The sequence below is a fragment of the Xyrauchen texanus genome, chromosome 47 (genome assembly GCF_025860055.1).
Source record: "Xyrauchen texanus isolate HMW12.3.18 chromosome 47, RBS_HiC_50CHRs, whole genome shotgun sequence".
Lineage (NCBI taxonomy): Eukaryota > Metazoa > Chordata > Actinopteri > Cypriniformes > Catostomidae > Xyrauchen > Xyrauchen texanus.
This window is the reverse complement of record NC_068322.1, coordinates 8,742,532-8,762,377: the sequence shown is the minus strand read 5'-3', so window position 1 is coordinate 8,762,377 and position 19,846 is coordinate 8,742,532. Positions and strand designations below refer to the sequence as shown.

Sequence of the window (19,846 nt, the reverse complement as noted above, 5' to 3'; positions counted from 1 at the left end):
AGTGTCTCGCACCCACTGTGAAATTTGGTGGAGGATTGGAGATGATCTGGGGGTGCTTCAGCAAGGCTGGAATTGGGCAGATTCATCTTTGTGAATGACGCATGAATCAAGCCACATACAAGGTTATCCTGGTAGAAACTTGCTTCCTTCCGCTCTGACAATGTTCCCATAATTTTTCCAGCAGGACAATACTCCATGCCACACAGAAAGGTCAGTCAAGGTGTGGATGGTGGACCACCGGATCAAGACCATGTCATTGCCAGCCCAATCTCCAAACCTGAAACTCATTGAAAACCTCTGGAATGTGATCAAGAGGAAGATGGATAGCCACAAGCCATCAAACAAAACTGAGCTGCTTGAATTTTTGAGCCAGGAGTGGCATAAATTCACTCAACAGCAATGTGAAAGAAAGGTAGAGAACATGCCAAGATGCACAAAAGCTGTGACTGAAAATCAGGGTTATTCCTCCAAATATTGAATTCTGAACTCTTCCTTAGTTAAAACATTAGTATTGTGTTGTTTAAAATGAATATGAACATGTTTTCTTTGCATTATTTGAGATTAATTTTCTGCAAATAAATGCCCTAAATGGCAATATTTTTATTTGGAATTTGGGAGAAATGTTGTCAGTACTTTATAGAATGAAAAAAAAAAATTCATTTTACTCAAACCACATACCTTTTAAATAGTAAATCCATAGAAACTGATAATTTGACAGTGGTGTGTCTCTCTCTCTCTCTCTCATATATATATATATTTTTTTTTATTATACACCGATCAGTCACAACATTAAAACCACCTGCCTAATATTGTGTAGGTCCCCCCTCGTGCCGCTAAAACAGCTCTGAACCTTCGAGGCATGGACTCCACACAACCTCTGAAGGTGTCCTGTGGTGTCTGGCACCAAGATGTTAGAAGTAGATCCTTTAAGTCCTGTAAGTTGTGATGTGGGGCCTCCATGTAATGGACTGGTTGGTCCAGCACATCCCATAGATGCTCAATCGGACTGAGATCTGGGGAATTTGGAGGCCACCTTGAACACTTTATTTTCCTCAAACCATTCCTGAACAAGGGTGCATTGTCCTGCTGAAAAAAGCCAATGCCATCAGGGAATACCGTTGCCATGAAGGGGTGTATGTGGTCTGCAACAATCTTTAGGTAGGTGGTATGTGCCAAAGTAACATCCACATAAATGTCATGACCCAAGGTTTCCCATTATACTGCCTCCGCCGGCCTGCCTTCTTCCCATGGTGCATCCTGCTGCCATCTCTTCCCCAGGTTAACGATGCACGCGCACCCGGTCATCCACATGATCTAAAAGAATATGTGATTCATCAGACCAGGCCACCTTCCATTACTCCATTGACCAGTTCTGATGCTCACCTGCCCATTGTAGGCACTTTCGGCGGTGGACAGGGGTCAGCATTGGCACTCTGATCAGTCTGCGGCTACGCAGCCCCATATGCGGAAATCTGCGATGCACTGTGTGTTCTGACATCTTTCTATCACGGCCAGCATTAAGTCTGCCTTCGCTCCTCGAGCATCAGTGAACCATGACCTTTTTGGCAGGTACTAACCACTGAATACCGGGAACATCCCACAAGACCTGCCGTTTTGGAGATGCTCTGACCAAGTCATCTAGCCATCACCATTTCGTCCTTTTCAAAATCACTCAGATTCTTACGCTTGCCCATTTTCTGCTTCCAACACAGGAAATTCAAGAACTAAATGTTCACTTGCTGCCAAATATATCCCACCCCTTGACCGGTGCCATTGTAATGAGATAATCGATGTTATTCACTTCACCTGTCACTTATTTTAATGCTGTGGCAGATCAGTATATATATATATATATAAACGTTATTCTGGAATCTGCTTAACTAATGCAATGAAGAGCTGTGTCAATGGCATTTAAAAAAAATTAAAAAAAATAGTTATTCCTCTAGACTGTATAACAAGATGGGCCAAATAAAAGGTCATCACGGGTCAACTTTGGCCTTCAGGCCCCGGTTTTGACATCTCTGTACTAAAACAAAAAACATATCTGATTATAGACTGACAGACACATGTGGATTTAATACCTGTAAATACACCTAATAAACTTGAGTTTGAATTGAATTTGCCACTGAATGTTTCTGGTTAACAAAAAATGCATCTGTTCACACTAGCACAATTACAAACACAAATACACAAACAGAACAGAGGGAAGATAATGATTCACTCAAATTTTGCAAATTCAGTCTTACCTCAGGACCTCTACTACTTTAAAGGGATAATTTACCCAAAAATAAAAACTGAGTAAATGATGACAATTTTCATTTTGGGTTAACCTGTCCCTTTAAGGTGCCTTTGAATTTGTTTGCTGAATGGATGCATATAGAATTTCAGAATACTGAAAAGGGCTTGTATGGATTTGTTAGACAGTTTCACAAGGCCAATTTTATTGTGCTCATGCTTGAAGATGGCCCTTAGTTTAATTAACCATGATAATTTATCCATTGGTCACAGTGTAATTTGTTGACTATGAGTTTTAAATCTTCCCTAAACAGAAAGCAAACCAATTGGGTAAGAAGCATGAAAAATAAACATTATATAAAGCCAAAATAATGTGCATTCCTCTCTAATCGTACATCACACACAATCTGTAATTTAGAGAGAATGAAAACAATTAAATGTTTCTTTGTGTGGTTTTGGAACAGAGCTATGATCCAAGTGTGTTGAAGGAATAAAAACCCATATAGGCTAAAGGTTAAGGCACAAGCAAAGGCCACAGTGCTTTGATCGCATGTATTTAACTCAGAATTTTCCCTTTTCCATAGATAAATTGCGAGTATTCTGTGTGACATTAAGTTTTCCTTAATCGCCAGCACTGAACTACCTAATTACAGCATGCACATCTGGGCACCAAATGAAACCATGGTCTTTTGATATTCTTTACAGCAATCTGTGCTTTCCTTACATTCAGGCTGGTCACAATCTACCATTGCGAGAACAGCACGTTGCATACTCCTGACAGCTCATCTGTGCCATTACAAGTGGGTGTCTTCTTCATCGGGTATGTCCTCTCTCAGCAGGTTGTCTATGGGGACGATCCAGCTGTCGTTGAATTCTCCGTTCAATGCCCGTTTCTTCTCTTGCATCTCTGGCTGTACCTCAATCACCTCCAATGCGGGATTGTCATGGTAACCTTTCTCCACTGTTTGCATCTCTTCCGTCAGGTGTTGCTACCAAGATGGAGGAATGCATCGAGGTGTTAGGCAGTACAAAACGATAGAGTCAATGCTTACATTTACACTCACAAAATAACTAATCAAATTTGTCTGTGAGGATTAAATCTGATATGTAAATAGTGTGTCATATACATTAAATTTTCTTTGATGTTTTGAAACAAAATAAAGTTCACAATGATGACCCCCTCCCTTTTTTGTATTTAACAACTAACACACCTCATTGTACTAATTAGCTTCCAAGTAGAGACTCTCAAGACCTGAAATGGATGTGTCAAAAATGGAAAACATTCAAAATGTGCAGTGCTGGTGTTCGTGAGGACAAGGATTGAGAAATGCTGCCTTAAATTACTTCTACATGCAACCAGTGAGTACACATCCTTAGAAGCATTTATCTATACTTATTTTGATGAACTAATCATAATGAGTAACATGTGTTATACTGTTATTGAGGTTCAAAATGGCAGAGGCATTGCAAAAATGTGACACTGTGTTTTAATTTATTTTATGTCTGGAAGTGAGTGAGAGAGCTCTTATGGATGTTACCTGATTTTTTCTGTAGGATCTGCGGTGATAGGCACAGTATGCAGCAAAGCAGCACAGAATGAGCACCAGTGCACTACATGAAGCCAAAATGGCAATCAGTGTATCTGGCATTGACCCTTTGCTTCTATTCTCCTCATTTATATTATTCACCTGCAAAGACAACAGCGAGGTGCATTTGAGAATTAACAGCCATCCTGAAAGACTGGCAATATGTCTGTAATACTTTTAGGGTTTGTAAAACCCCTTACCTGTACTGGGGGTTTGTAGAGTTTTTGTGGGATCTGATGATGAGCTATAAAGAGAGGAATATATGAATTACTAGAGTATGGTTTACAATATTTTTTTTGTTAGTAAAGGTGTCTAACTCCTAAGCCACTAGTGGCACCTAACAAAATTGGGGGATAAAATAGACTATCATTTAAATAGTTCCCAAACTATGATTCCTGTTTTGTTTAAATGGATTTAAATTCCAGGTAATATCTCAAATAATTTACCTCAATTTTCAAAATGAATCGTGCAGATGCGTCACCCAGGATAAAAAATAATGGGCATTTCGAACTAACTTTTTAAGTAATTTTTATTGGAAACTGTTTAGGATGATCTTACAGCATGGCTATTATGATTGTTCTCCCTTCTAAGTGCTCTCTGAAGGCATCATTTTTGCCGTTTGGAACAAAGGACCAAAATGTGTGCTGTTCTGGCCTCCAAAAAAAAGGTTGGAAAAGACTCCAGATATGTTTGTAAAACAACATTTCACTTACCGTTTATTGTAAATGTTGCAATTAATTGTTTGCCTTCTATCTTCATGGTCACAGAACAATGACCTTTCATCTTTGGACCCAATATTTTACAGGCTTCAAACAGGATGTTCCCCTGTCCAATGAACAGAACAATTATTAAAATGGTAGTACTCCATTTTTGGCTGCATGTTCGGATTATTTTAAAGAGAATCAGTTATAAATTCACCACTGAAATAATCATACTGTATGCCGTGGCTCTAAAAAGTCTTTGGACATTTCATATATATATATATATACAGTGTTGGGGAGTAACAGAATACATGTAAGGGATTACGTTTAAAATACAAAATATAAGTAACTGTATTCCACTGCAGTTACAATTGAAATAATTGGTAATTAGAGTTACATTCAAAAAGTATTTTGATAACTGAAGAGATTACTTTGCATTTTATTGTCATTTGTTTTATTTAATATTTAGGCCTTTATATGGAAAACATTTATACATATAAATGATGCGATCCAAAGTGCATTTGAAAAGCGGTGAAACACTTTCTTATGATGTGTTACATTCATACGAGCAGACAGAGAAGTAAGTTTAAAGTAAGTTTGAAGCAGAAGAAATAAATCTTGTGTAAATTGTCAGCTTTATGCTAAGCTAAAATGCTATTTCTAGCCATTTTAAATGCACATGTTACCAGGCACGATCATATTTTTTTATGAAGAAAATTCGTAGCTTCTTTTTTCTTGTAAGACCATTGATATTTGGGCAAAAATCATATTCTTGATGATAATGTTTGTATTGTTTTCCTATAAAAAAAAAGATCTAAAAATCCTTAAAACAAGATCAATTTGATTGAACTTGTTTTAGAAACAACACTGTATAAGATATTTAGGTTTTTCAGAGAATGTATTTTTAACATGTGTATTTTGTCTTCCTGTACTGGCAGAGTATTTATAGTCAAAACAAGTGAAAAAATCAACCAGTGCTGAAAAAGTAATCCAAAGTATTTTGAATACATTTCTGACCTTGAGTAATCTAACAGAATACGTTACAAATTACATTTTACAGCATGTATTCTGTAATCTGTAGTGGAATACATTTCAAAAGTAACACTTCCAACCCTGTATGTGTATATATATATATATATATAATTGTATGTGTTAATGGCTTAAAGGAGAAGGAACGTTGAAACAACCATGTGTTCAAAATGTCAAGTATTCTCACCTCAGTAGCATTGCTCAAGTCAAAGTTGTGCTGCAGAAGAGAACAAAAAATATATATATTTTTAACATCAGCATGAGGAATGAAAACAAATATGAGTTTTTTTTCTGGTGTATTACAGAAATTCCTGGAGTCCAATCCCCTATTTTGGGAGTAGAGATGCTAGTCGTGTTGTCATCGTCATGTCTGCGTGAACCTGGAATCGGAGCAAATGTGATTTGATAAGTTGTTGTTGGTATTTTCTGTGTCTGATGTCTCTGAGAGATGGTAAATGTAGAATCTGGTGCTCTTGGGTACAGTGTTTCACCATCTGAGAAGCCAATTAAAAGGACAAGATTTTTAAGTAAAATTTCACACAAAATAAGCATTACTGTCATCATTTACCTCAAGTAGTTTCAAATGTGTATGTTTTTCTATCTTCAGTGGAACACCAAAGAGATACTTTGAAGATTGCTCTCAATGCTCTTTCTGATATTCTCTTGTTGTATGGCAAAGAGCAGCATGAAAGGTCTTGAAAATAGCTCCTTTTGTGTTCCATGGAATAAAAAGTCATACAGGTTTGTAACATGATTGAATGATAATTCAGTAACTATCCCTTTAACAGTATTTGAAAAAAGTTCAAGGTGTGTTGAAGTTGTGCCATTCCACTTGTGCAGAAGTCTAAGGGGCCGTTCAGTTATTTTTTCTATGTAAAGCTACACTAAATGGACCTTTTTGATGGTTGCACCAAATCTCACTGTTTTTTTTTTCCCTTTCTTTTTTTTTTTCAGTTTCTCATACAGTCAAGTTTTTTAGACAATGACTACAGTAGACTTACATGGACACTATTATAAAGTGGCGTTCCAATTTACATTTACTATAAGGGTGGCAAACTCTTTACTCCCATATACATGCAACTTTGTCAGTAAGCAGTTTTCTCCACAGCAATGTAATTTCACTGCGATGCTTGTGTAAAAAACACTGCACTGCAATAGTGAGGTTTCTCTCTTACAACATTTTTGGATTCCCAAAATGCACTTGAGCGCAGATACACGAACGTGAGGGACTGTCAATATTTTACATTGGTGTGTATAATTGGGTACAGTTTAAAGTGTATATTCTTTTCCCTCTGTACTCCCTAAAATGTTGAATTCTCTCCATTGTGTTGTCTTGTTGTTGGGCTCCATCCTATGTCACTTGTTATACGGTCTATTCACGCACATGCGCCCTCCTCAAAAACCTCTTAAGAACACCACTCATGCATTTACATGACCACAAAAGCCACATTCTTTGGGAGAAACCTGGGTGTGTTAAACCACTTTCTCTTAGTCGCTTAATCAGAGGAATAGGAATATGGCGTTCTTGTTTAAGACATGTTTCAGAGCACCGCTTTGTGCAAAAACCTTGGAATAAAAAAAATATTCTTAAGTGTATGTTAATGTTATAGTGTCAGACAAAAAAAAGGAAATCTAATTTGAGGTGTCTAGAGACACCTGTGTTCTGTTATTCTTTGTGCTGCCTCAAGCTTTTTTTAGTGCAAGAACGTTTTCGGTCTGAACGGCCCCTTATTCTGTTGTATTCTTTGTTTAATTCCATTGACATTGCTTTGCTGTAATGAGTGTAACTAATGTAAATTAAGTCTTACTTGTTGACCCAATGGTATATTTGCTGGTTGCAGTCTGTGTGGAGGATTCTGTAGGCAGTGGCTTGTTATGGGATATGGAGTTCTCAGTTGTGGTTGGAACAGTTGCCGTTGATAGGTCTTTTAATGTTGTAACTTGGTCAGAAGCACCATCTTGGCTGTGGGTAGTAGCTGAGGATCTACCTGAGCTTGACTTTTCTTGGGTTAATGAGGTGGGGCTAACAGAATTTGTAATTGAATTTTCAGGATTGTGTGTTCAGACCGTAAGAGCAGCATTTGTCGAAGGTATGCCAGTCGGGATGGGTAGTGCTTGGCTTGTACTAGAATCAGATGGTTTAGAGGATAAATCAGCGATTTTTGAACCTATTTGTGTGGTGACAGAAGGTTGTTGCACAGTAGTTTGTATGGAAGCAGAATGACTGGTTTGCGAGGATGTCTCGGTAGAAACAGATTGCAAGGGTGAGGTAGTTGGATTGTATTGCTTTGGCGAAGTGGCTGGAGTGGTTTGCATGGGTTGGGTACTGGGAAAATCAGAGTGTGTGCCATGCAGGAGGGCACCTGTAAGGAACACATATAGCAACTTATTAAAAAGATGCATAAGCATGATATACTGATTAACCAATACAATATTTCTGATCAGTTCTGTCTGATAGTGTTAACACAGACTCTCAATGCAGCCTGTGTTGCTCTAAAGGTACACTAACATGATAACAACCCGACATGTTGTGACTGGATGTTCAGGTACCCTGACATTGACCCTTTTCTGCTGAGTAACTGACAACCATCATTGGCCATCAGACAAGCATCTTTGGATCAATTTAAACGTGTTCACCTTTTCTTGTGGCACTAGCATGTTGCATGAGCAGCCTTATGCAGCCTTACAGCCGTCACGGTAGACACCTAGGTTATGGTCCTATGGAAATTAGGAAGTAATCGTGTTCACATAATCAGTTAGCGCATTTCTGAGATTGTCCCTCCAAGAATACCTTATACAGAGTACTTGCACTAGGTGCAAAAAGCACCTGCCACACAGTGCCACTATTGCACCCAAATAGTCTGGTAGAAACACTGAAACTAAAGACAAACTTCACCCCAACTGTTGCATCAGTGGCGTGGTGTGTAAAAATGCTGTGGATGCTCTTTTTTGTTTCGTACGGACTACCGCTCTCTTAAATTCACTAAATGGTTGCGCCACTTTTACATGTGGTATTTCAACGCAAAATACCTGCAACTTAGTGCTGGAGGGTCATGTCAGGATGAGCCTGCAGGAAGTGTACCACTTGGAGGAGGATGTCTTCCCTGTAACGCACAACATTGAGATTGCCTGCAATGACAACAAGCTAAGTCCGATGATGCTGTGACACACCGCCCCAGACAATGACAGACCTTCCACCTCCAAATCAATCCCGCTCCAGAGTACAGGCCTCGGTGTAATGCTCATTCCTTCGATGATAAACACAAATCCGACCATCACCCCTGAGACAAAACCACAACTCATCAGTGAAGAGCACTTTTGCCAGTCCTGTCTGGTCCAGTGAAGGTGGGTTTGTGCCCATAGGTGACGTTGTTGCCGGTGATGTCTGGTAAGGACCAGCCTCATAACAGGCTTACAAGCCCTCAGTCCAGCCTCTCTCAGCCTATTGCGGACACTCTGAGCACTGATGGAGGGATTGTGCTGTTCCTGGTGTAACTCAGGCAGTTGTTGTTGCCATTCTGTACCTGTTCCACAGGTGTGATATTCGGATGTACCGATCCTGTGCAGGTGATGTTACACGTGTTCTGCCACTGCGAGGACGATCAGCTGTACTTCCTGTCTCTTTGAAGCACTTTCTTATGTGTCTCACAGTACGGACATTGCAATTTATTGCCCTGGCCACATCTGCAGTCCTCATGCATCCATGCAGCATGCCTAAGGCACGTTCATGCAGATGAGCAGGGAACCTGGGCATCTTTCTTTTGTTTTTCAGAGCCAGTAGAAAGGTCTCTTTAGTGTCCTAAGTTTTTAATAACTGTGACCTTAATTGCCTACCGTCTGTAAGCTGTTAGTGTCTTAACAACCATTCCACAGGTGCATGTTCATTAATTGTTTATGGTTCATTGAACAATCATGGAAAACTTTGTTTAAACCCTTTACAATAAAGATCTGTAAAGTTATTTGTATTTTTATAAAATTCTCTTTAAAAAACAGTGTCCTGAAAAAGATATGTTTGTTTTTTGCTGAGTTTATTTTAGCAGCCACAGTCAGCACTGACATTTGCACTGCGTCTTGAATATTTAAATGAAGTCATAATCTTTTCTGTCCATGCAACCATGCCTCCTTTGTATGCAAATTAGTCTCATTGTGGATTGTGCTTCATTCACAAAAATTGTCTGCCCCAATTTAGATCATATTATTACCACCAAATGAAAGTAGGTGGATAAATTAATTTTATTTAAAAGAGATGTTTGTGAACATATTCAACTGATCATATCAGCAGTAATTACTCAAATAATCATCAAATGATGGAGAAGAGTGTTATAATCTGGCATATTTTCATATGAGTGGTGTTGCCAAGCACACATTCTGCATGTTTCGGAGATGATCCAGGTGTCTGGATCAAATTGATTCTGTACAGTTCAGGCAGAATGAGTAAAATACAGCGGTGTGCGTTATCCTCCGTTATATACTGTTTGCATTCAGCAGAGATTCTGTTGGCATGTTTGCGTCTTATGCATAATTTCATTAGTGAATTGGATGCTAAACCAGCACAGAGTGCATGCTCAAAAAAATAAAGCTTTTACCGGCTGCAAATCATTCTTAGTGAATCTGCCCCTTAATATTTCCTTTAATACTACTTTGGTTATAATATTAAATAAAAATGTATATAAAGGTTCCTTGCAGTGATTTGGTCACGGTGAAAGTAGAGAAGTTGAGAGAAAAGTTTGATCCGGGTAAAATGAACCATGGTTTTACTATATTAACATTGTTGTAACGTAGTAGAGGTGAAAATAGTATCTAACACTTTTTTCACTTAGTGCAAAGATGATGCTTTTGGGTGCTATTTACACTATTTAGTATCGCTTAGACTTCCAAATAGCCTCTATATTATAACTCCTGTATTATGGCATCATCATTGTCACTATGTAGTCATATATTATGATTATAATTGACTTTGTTGACTTGGCTGAATGGCATTACTTAATTGAATGCAGAATGTATATAATTGCAGTGCTTGTTTAAAAAATTGGCATTGGAGAGAATTTGTCGTTTTTTGTTTTATTACCAATTGATATGTGGAAAAATGTATCTCTATCTTAAGGTACTACAGTAATTTGTCTGTTCCTGATGGCCTTACAAATAGCTAAATAATTAGATGAATCTATAAGAACAGTAGCAATTATCTAATACAGTTCATTTTCAGCATACACATTATTATTAACAACCAGCACGCCAAATTTAGTAAATGTGCGATTTTATGTATTTGTGCTCCTCATATTGCTATTAATATGTCTTGATGTAACACTGCATTGGGAGTTTACTGTTTACTGTTTTTAGTCAATTTGAACAGGACACTCTATACAATAAAGTAACACACCTACTCTTATGGGCGGAACTGCAGAGGGCTATGGTGTCCAAATCTGCTTCATGGCCTCTGGAGGCAGAAAACAATAGCCTTTCTTTGGCTTATGGCTCTCAAGTTCATACAGTAATTATACATTTGCACATTGACTGTATGTGAGCTTACTCTTTCAGTGTTTGCTCAGAGTTATGCTCGGCAACCTTTTTACAAATATCTCAACCGCAGACATTAATTGGCAAAACAGAGTTGTTACATAATATTGTATTGCCACAGCAGCACTGTGTCAGATCTAATAATATCAAGCACAAGAAAGAAAACAATCCAGCATTCATTTTAGGCTATTGTTGTTAAGAACTGCATTATGTTACCAATGGCTGTATCTTTTAGATAGAAATTGCTGAGGTGAAGTAACATAAAAAATTATAGCTTTGTGAGAAGAGACATTATTTATGACAGTAAGCAGATTGCTTTGAAAAAAACAATACTCTGCAGATAAAAAACATCTTTGGTTAACTCCAGATACCATGACAACTGTTTATATTGATCAGTCCAAGGCTTTATGTACTAGGTGACCTAAACTCTTACACATTTGACCAATTAATTTCCATTGCCAGCTGGTCTTTTACCATAATCCTTCAGTGACCACCCAGGATGAAGATCTTGTAAAACTTGACCCAATGGGTTATCACAGCAATCAGTGGTGGTGGTTGTAGCAACAAGGCATTGTTGGCATCAGGATGGGGGGTAGTGACAAGAGGCTGTTTATTTTGGTTGGGGGGCCAGTGGTCTTATATTTAGCTTTCCGTTTAATCACCATCTTATCATGGAGCTTTGCTTCTCTGAAAATATGTCCATTGCTAATCAGCAACTCCAGTTCTAAGCCATTTCACTTGGCTAAGACCTTTGGTAGACCTTTTGGTCTAAGCTAAGTCTAAACTACATGCAGTATAGAAAACAACCTGCAGTTAGTGCATGAATGAAAATTGATCAGGGACTTAGTGTGAGATGGTTTGTTGTCTTTGCAGATATCATTCTTCCTTTCGACCATCTTCATGTGGCTTCCAATGGTTTTATCATTAGGATTGACCCTCGTTGACCCTGCTGTCAGTTGCGGTCTGTTTATTACCGACAGATAGGGCTACTGGTCCTGACACTATCACATATCAGTATAGGGACTGTTTAGACAAAATACAGACATTTCACACCTCCATACATCTCCCTGCTCAAAATGTCCTCCTGCTTGGATAAGATACTCAGTATTCTTGGTTACCTCCGCACAGAAGCGCATAATCTTTTCTACGGGCTTCCGTGCCCTCACGGGGACTCTGAAGGTACCATTCCAGTAATCCCAGATAAGAGGAGCTCACCTCTCTTGAGTACATGTTGGTATGGCTCAGCTGAAAAACTGAGAAATTTCTACATAAGTACTGCAACATCTGTAGCCTGAAATATATATTTATTTTGTTCTCACACTCCAAATCTTTTTGATGTGTCAAAATGAGTGCTTTCTGGTCCTTGGAAATATTTAATATTTAGTTGTTTTTGCATTAGGATGATTAAAAATGTCCTCTTGCCTTTGCACAGCTGTTTGAGTGCTCTGTAGAATGCTTTTGGTTCTCTCTGGTAGGGCTGAAAAATATTGATTTTCCAGTTAATCACAATCTTTATTTAAAATCCCAAGATTGATCTTTACTTTTACTGTAAAGTTTGCATCAGTTTTAGATGTGTCGATTATTGTATCTCTTAAATAAACAGCATTTGAACTGCATAGTTTTGTTGGCCCTGTTGTTATTTTTTTTATTTATATTTTTGTATCAGTGATTTTCAGCATTAGCTGAGTGAGAATTTCTTTCATATGTAAGCAAAATGGACATTATGACCCAAATGTATACCCAAATAAATCACAATTGAATCATATCATATCAAAATTAGAATCAAATAAAATTGTGAGCTTGTGAATCAGAATGAAATCAGGAAAACTAAATTGCATTTTTGGGATTATTGAAGTAAATTTTCCTTAAACTGCACACTACATTGACCCATTGGGATTAATAAAGTTGTTATACAGTTCTTTTAATACGGGAGGCACACCCTCAGTATAGCCCCCCAACAGTGTGCAGGACCTCTAGGGGCCCCTAGCCCACCCTTCCCCTCCTGCCCCTCTTCCAGTGATGTGTCCTATTCAGGGATAATTGAACAGACCACTGGCCCTATGGGAGGGGTGCGAGGAGGATTGGGAGCTCCTTTATGAAACTGAGTAACAACTAACCCTATTGAGGTAAGGAGAAGGACTGTGAATATGAAAATGCTCACATCGAATGAACGGATTACAGGAAAAAGGGAGGAGTCCAGAGGGCTGGAAAGAGGCCGGACAAGGTCAGTGGCCATTTGTGTGGCTGACTCGAATGCATTCCTCAACACACACTAACAAACATCATTACAGCATTAGAATCAGAACTCAAGACTGCGGATTACTCAGGCTATTCACACTTAAGTAAATTGTTTTTTCTTTCCTGCCTATTATCCACCCAAATATAGTTTGACTTTATTTTAATTTGACATTTGAGTCAATAAAACTCACTCGGGTAGCTTTTTAACAGTTTTTCATTACATCAATATTTCCCATGTACGCTGGCCATATTTTGGCTATTTTGACTATTGTCTCCAAGCCATCCTTTAAAAAAACAAAATGTAATTATGATTTTGTAATGAAATGACAAAAATGTAAAGACATTCCTATGTAAGCATGATTTATGTTAATCTACAGAACTGATTTTAAGTATTGTAGCATGAGCCTTTTGATAAACAGTTCTTGAGTTCAGTCAAGTGTGTCCAAACTTTTGATCGGCAGTGTTTCTCAGATCTATGGGAAAGTGTTGTAGCATTTGGACAGGAGATGTAGAAAGAGTGAGCGAGAGGAGTAGATAAGAGGAGAGAGGAAGTTAGTGCCACACCTTCCCTGGGAACAGGGATGTTGACACAACATTTTCCTACCCATTGTTCTACACTTTCCCAAGCCTTGAGTGAGAAAGCCCTGTCAGGTCGCATCCAGACAAGAACCTTGCCAAATGATACTTTGTTGCTATCAATTTAACTTGCTGTTTTAAAAGTGAAGGCTTTTGAGGATGGGGAAACCATACATAACATATGGAAAACTTTTGTTTGTCATCACTAGGTAAACCTTACTCTAGAAAAAACACTGACTTCCCCAATTTCCCTTTCATCAAATTCAAGTTCATGAAACTTAATGGGATAGTTCACCCAAAATAAACAATCATTTTTCTGTACAATGAAAGTGAACGGTGACTGAGGCTGTCATTCTGCCTAACATCTCCTTTTGTGTTCTGCAGAAGAAAGTAAGTCATTCAGATTTCGGAAAAACAGTAAAGGATGACAGAATTTTCATTTTTGGGTTAAACTATCCCTCTAAGTTCAGAAAACTGAGAATGATTACGAAGACCATCAAGTGTTGCACTCCTGCAAACATTGAAAAACAATGTAGAGACTTCTATAAAGCTGACCAGGACAAAGTATAGTCAGAAATGCTTAGACACACTTTTACGTGGTTGAATAAAGAAAACAGGACAGCTGTTCTAATGACTGTTGGTTTGTCCGATGTCTGGACAAGCAGGTGCACCATGCTGATAATTAAAGAATAACAGTACTTCCCCCTCATCCCTCTTAGCTAGTCAGATATGCACTTTAGCTGTAATTGTGTCACTGTTTTTGATGAGCTGGTTTGAGAATTTTCTGCAGCTTTAACAGAATATCCACCTCTACACATTAGGTCAGTCTCTTTCATATTAGTTGCTATTACTTTTAAGTACTTTTAAGTGGGTAACACTTAGTAATAATAACAACAACAACATCAAGCACAGATCATGTATTATCATTGACATTTTTGGCTCAATTCATGAATGCATTAAAAAAAATTATGAATCAAAGTTTCATTACATATTAAATATTTTAATGTAAGTAATCTAACACTTTTAATTAATCAACCTAATGCTTAACACAACATTAATGTAATGATTGTTAGTGACTTATTAAATTTATTAAAAAGCGTCACATATTATTAATTAAATATTAAAGTATTTTAGGCGTTTTCTTTTATTAAGAAAACATTTGAAATATCCCACCTTCCCGCCTTACAGTTTAAATGATTATGACGTTGGTAATTATGTAGCAAGACCATTGAGAGGACATATTTAAATATTTGAACGTTTTCTAAAATCAACGATTCAAACTCTGATCATTTAATTTAAAGCTGCGAATATTTCCAGTATCGACAGACGTGCATATTAAGCATTATAAGTTTTGCATCATTAATAAAGGTCAGTATTGCAATAAACTCACCTAGTACAATGATTGTCCATGTGATTGCCATTTCAGTCCTTCAGTTTGCTGCTAGTCGCTCAGTGTTCAACAACCGTAAAAGGTTTTTATTGAAAACGTGGAGACGCCGATGAGTTCAACTTATCTTCTTGAATTTGTAATGTGAACGAAATAATTCAGCAGTTGATATTTATTTTACATTATACCTAAGCCAATAGGAGTGCTTTTGTTTGCGGCGCGGCTCTTCTTCTTCTCTGCGTGTTTACCCCACCCTCAGGGTCCGGTGATTAGGGGGGCAAAGTTTTGGTGTGTTTCCTTGGCTGCGCGGATTGTGTTCTGTTGAAGATGCGGAGTCCTATGGAGTGAGCCGGAGACGTGCTGTGCTCTGTCTGCTCTCACTGCTGCTAGTGTTGCACGTGTAGAGATGCTCTTAAAAGCAACTTTGAGATGTTTGAGTTTATCATGCAGAGAAGGGGACCCAATGAAGAAGTCTGGGTTGGACACTAATGGGCAGGCCCAAGACTAGCTCATGAATAATTTTGTTGAATATAATGGGCAATGCTTTTTGTTCAAATGCCTGTGATCATACATGGTATGTTTTAAGTCAATGTATCATCCTGAGCTTTTTTGTGATACCAATATTTAAGGACGTAGCCAGTAAAATTATTATATTATATGATCAAAACTAAGAATTATATAATGTGAAAATCATATAAATGAAATGATATTGATAAATAATAATAAATACAAAAATGTGTTTATTTGTTATGTACCAAACAGTTTAATTATATATATATATATATATATATATATATATATATATATATATATATATATATATATATATATATATATATATATATAATGTATAGAGAGAGAGATAGATAGATAGATGGATTCTTTTAAAATTACTGACATTTTTACCTAAATAAATATATGTATAATTTTATATAAATAAGTACATTTGAAATAAATAATTCTCAATATGTAATTTAAAATACTTTTTGGTAACACATGTGTCCACTATAATGAATAAAGGCCTAAGAGTATCAAAATAATCAGACAGTTCATTAGTATTACTCAGTACTTATACATGGTTCAATTTCTTTAAAATGTTATACAGTCTGCATTGCATGTCAACGGATATCTACTGATGTCTGGCAGATGCGTTGGGAGAAAACCAATAGGTTAATTTGTCTGGGAAAGCCACGTGTAAGCGCAGCTGGCACGCAGTTTGCTGGGCCGATTTTAGGCTGTGAAGGCCAACTCTGGCACTGTCGCTGCACACCACAGTCACCAAGCCAATAACCATGGCAACCAGACTTCAAAGCTCTTGTTTTGTCTCAAAAATTCATGTTTACTTTTAAGTCCCATAAGAGACTATACCTCCATTCAGTTGTAGTTTCATGAACTGTGACCTTTACTCATGGGCTTCCACTTATGCTCCATTAATTATTGCATTTACTCAGTGTGGGCCCAGAGAAGCCCTGTGCTATAACCAGTCAATGGGAAACCTTAGATCAGACCAGTGACGTAGCTCCTGCCATGTCACATGTGACTGTTATGGATGGTAGAGGGGAAATGTTTTAGGTGCTGCTGTACAAAGGGAGATAAATACATGGGTAACGGCCTTACTTCCTGGGGTCTCTGTCTGCCCTGAAATAGTAACTGTTATGCCATCTGATCTGTCTGGGCATGAAACTTTGATCCATAGAATAGTGTGATTGTATAAAATTGTATGGGGTATCTAATTGGTTTAAAGGAGTAGTTAAACCAAAAATGTAAATGCTGTCATTGTTTGCTCTCCCTCATACTGACCTCAGAAGGTGAATGTTTTAATAATATTCTAAAGAGCTGTCCAGCTCCAAAATAACAGAAAGGCACCAAAAATTAATAAAGGTGGTGGTCCAAAATATTTGCATTATGTAAAAGTCTTTCAATTTCTCATAAACCAGTTTGTGCATACACACCAAAAAATATTTTAACCTATTTTTAAGATGTATCCATTTCAATTGAATAACAATTTTCCATCTTTAACCAAATAAATTGTTTTATTAATTACATTTTCTTCAAGACTATTCAATTCAATTAGATGGAATTTTGTTATTCAATTCAAATGGATAGATCTTAAAAATAGGCTAAAGATTTTTTTTAGTGTACATAATTACAGCAGCACACACACACTTGCACAGATAGACCCCAGGTGGTGCTTAAGCACCTGCCCTTTTTGCAAATATTTTGTTTTACTTTTTCTATTTTAGTTTTTAAATTTGGCCAATGGCATCACTTCTCAATTAAAAGTGTGTTGTAATGCCCGACAACTGCATTTAAGTTATAATTCTGGGAGTCTGAACAAGCCCCTCCCTCTTCGACTTCCCTTGTCACAGCCACCACAGTTAACGCGCTTGGAGCAGCTACCACGTCTCTCTGACCTGCCTTCATTGATGAAAGCCAGGTAATGACAGTGCTTGCCCTAAGCTTCGGCATTGCTTGTCACTGTTGTGAAATTAAACCACTATTAAAACATCTCAATACAGCCAGACCTAGGCAATAGCCCTCCGTTAAGCATAACAACAACAAGCAAGCTAGTCTGGCGTTGGCGTCAATGAAAACGAATAAACTCCGGTAGGCTAGTTCCTTTGTCAGGCATTTGAAACAAATAAATATACATTACATGGTTAGTAGTCAATCATATTTGGATATCAGGAACATTAGCCGACATGTCACAAGAAAATGTGCAAATATGATTGATTAAATACTGATAGCGAAATCTTTACGATGTAGCCTAGTAAATTATCGATTCATACTCCTGTGACACAAAATGTACTGGTAATTGCAGGCAAGCCAACTGATTATTTCAATACAATAGCCAATAATAATACAACAGCCTTTACAAGCTCAGATTTGAAAGTTTAACTGTTCACCTAATTTAAAATGTAAAAGCAGACAAATGATCCTGCTCCCTTGATCTCAGTACACACTTGTTGCAACTGAACAAATTCCTACTAAGTAGTTTGGAGGGTAGATTGGTTGGTTTATTATTTTATTTATTAGGAGAACTGCCTTTTTAAATTTTGTGTAAAGATTTGTTGATTTTGAATGGTTAATTATATTATAGACCACTAAAGCATGCACAATTTGGCATTGGTTTCTTTGTTGTTGCCTGTTCTTGAGATAAATGTAGAAATAGCAGTGTTTCCCATTAATTACCTAGACTGTGGTGGCCCAAATCATCGGCAAAGCATCTCTCACTCCCAGTCAGCATCTAAGGAGCAAGTTCATCACAGGTAACCACTTTTGCTTCGTTTCTTTGATGGCTCAAATGTATGCTCTAGTCGATTATGTGTTTTGACCATTTGTGAACTGTGTTAAACTCCATCTAGTTTACCATGCTTTGTGGGTGTGACTCTTTTGATGTGTCATCATCATTCATATCTATATTAGATTAAATTACTACTAGAGCACAAAATTGTTTACAAGAGCACAAAGATCAAGCCTCTTAATTTTGCTCTTAAAGTGCACAAGTTTGATGGGTTTAACTTAAAACATCTGTTGAGTATTATACATTTGCATGAGTGTATGGGTTTTGAAAAATATTATATAATAAATTATATAAGTAAAAGATGTAATATTATTTTTTTATGAATAATTATGAGAGGGGTGCCCTTCTCCGCTTGGGCACCTGCCCCCCAAAATGTCTGTGCACAACCCTGCAGCAGCATGTAGTAGATAATTGTATTATTTTATCATATTCAGTGTATGGTTTGATTTAATTTCAGATTGTATGGGCTGATGTAAAGTTGACTTTACACAGATAAAAAGAGTGTTAACACCCACACAAACACACATATAGCTAGAGTAATTTGTTGGGCCAGAATTTCGAGGGTGTCCTTCTGACACTCTTCACAGTGCGACAAGTGACACATCGCATGTTAAACAGCTCGGGGGTTGCGAGGCTGACACTTTATAGCTTGCTCTTCACCTCATATCCATCGTTATCTCAGTGGCGCAAGGGTTTTGGCACTGGGATCGTATGCTCGCCATGACTCAAAGAGTGACAATGGCATGGGCATTCCAAGAATGTGGGCGCTCATTCACTTTCTCCCTATTTTGATGCTCTGTGCCAAGCACTAACAAGGCAGTGTGAAACCTCCCCCATGACAAATAAGATTTCTAAAGTTAATTAATTGAACTTATCTTTGAGATTTATGGCATGCATTCTTCAGATATGTGGAAAGTGTTGAACTGTGCATGGTAGATGTGTGCATCACATATTTTGTGACACAAAGTAGATGCAAATGTTTGAATATTTCTGAAACATTCACTCTGCCAAGAAGAGTTAATTAAAAGCTAGTATTAGCATAAATTAGCACATTGGCCATGCTGTTGGTGTCACATTTGTCATTAAAAAAATAGTTCTGTTGTTATGTATACTCTTGTGTTGTTCCAATGGTTTTCATTCCTCCGTGGAACACAAAAGGTGCATTTTTTTATAAATATTCTGGCCGTATTGAGAAAGCGAATGAAGACTGGGATTGTCAAGCTCCTAAAATGACAAAAAGCTCTATTAAAAAGTACCACATGATGAACCATTC

The 19,846-nt window shown here is 37.5% G+C and overlaps 1 protein-coding gene across 3 annotated transcripts in view; it reads right to left on the bottom strand.

Annotated features, from left to right (window-relative positions):
* Positions 1-15,672, bottom strand: part of LOC127639009 (podocalyxin-like) — a 30,323-nt gene extending 14,651 nt beyond the window's left edge. The window contains exons 1-7 of one of the 3 annotated variants that reach the window (XR_007969919.1): positions 15,273-15,672; positions 5,855-6,045; positions 5,739-5,768; positions 4,535-4,646; positions 4,022-4,065; positions 3,774-3,923; positions 2,960-3,224 (exon numbers count right to left, since the gene is read on the bottom strand). Coding sequence is in view for 2 of the 3 variants with exons in the window: in XM_052120813.1 (XP_051976773.1) it covers positions 3,030-3,224; positions 3,774-3,923; positions 4,022-4,065; positions 4,535-4,646; positions 5,739-5,768; positions 5,855-6,045; positions 15,273-15,303 (753 nt within the window). In the remaining variant the exon portion in view is untranslated. Of the gene's footprint in view, positions 1-531; positions 3,225-3,773; positions 3,924-4,021; positions 4,066-4,534; positions 4,647-5,738; positions 5,769-5,854; positions 6,046-15,272 lie in introns of those variants that run through there. The other 2 variants (XM_052120813.1, XM_052120814.1) reach the window with 2 other exon arrangements.
* Positions 15,673-19,846: the final 4,174 nt, after the last annotated feature.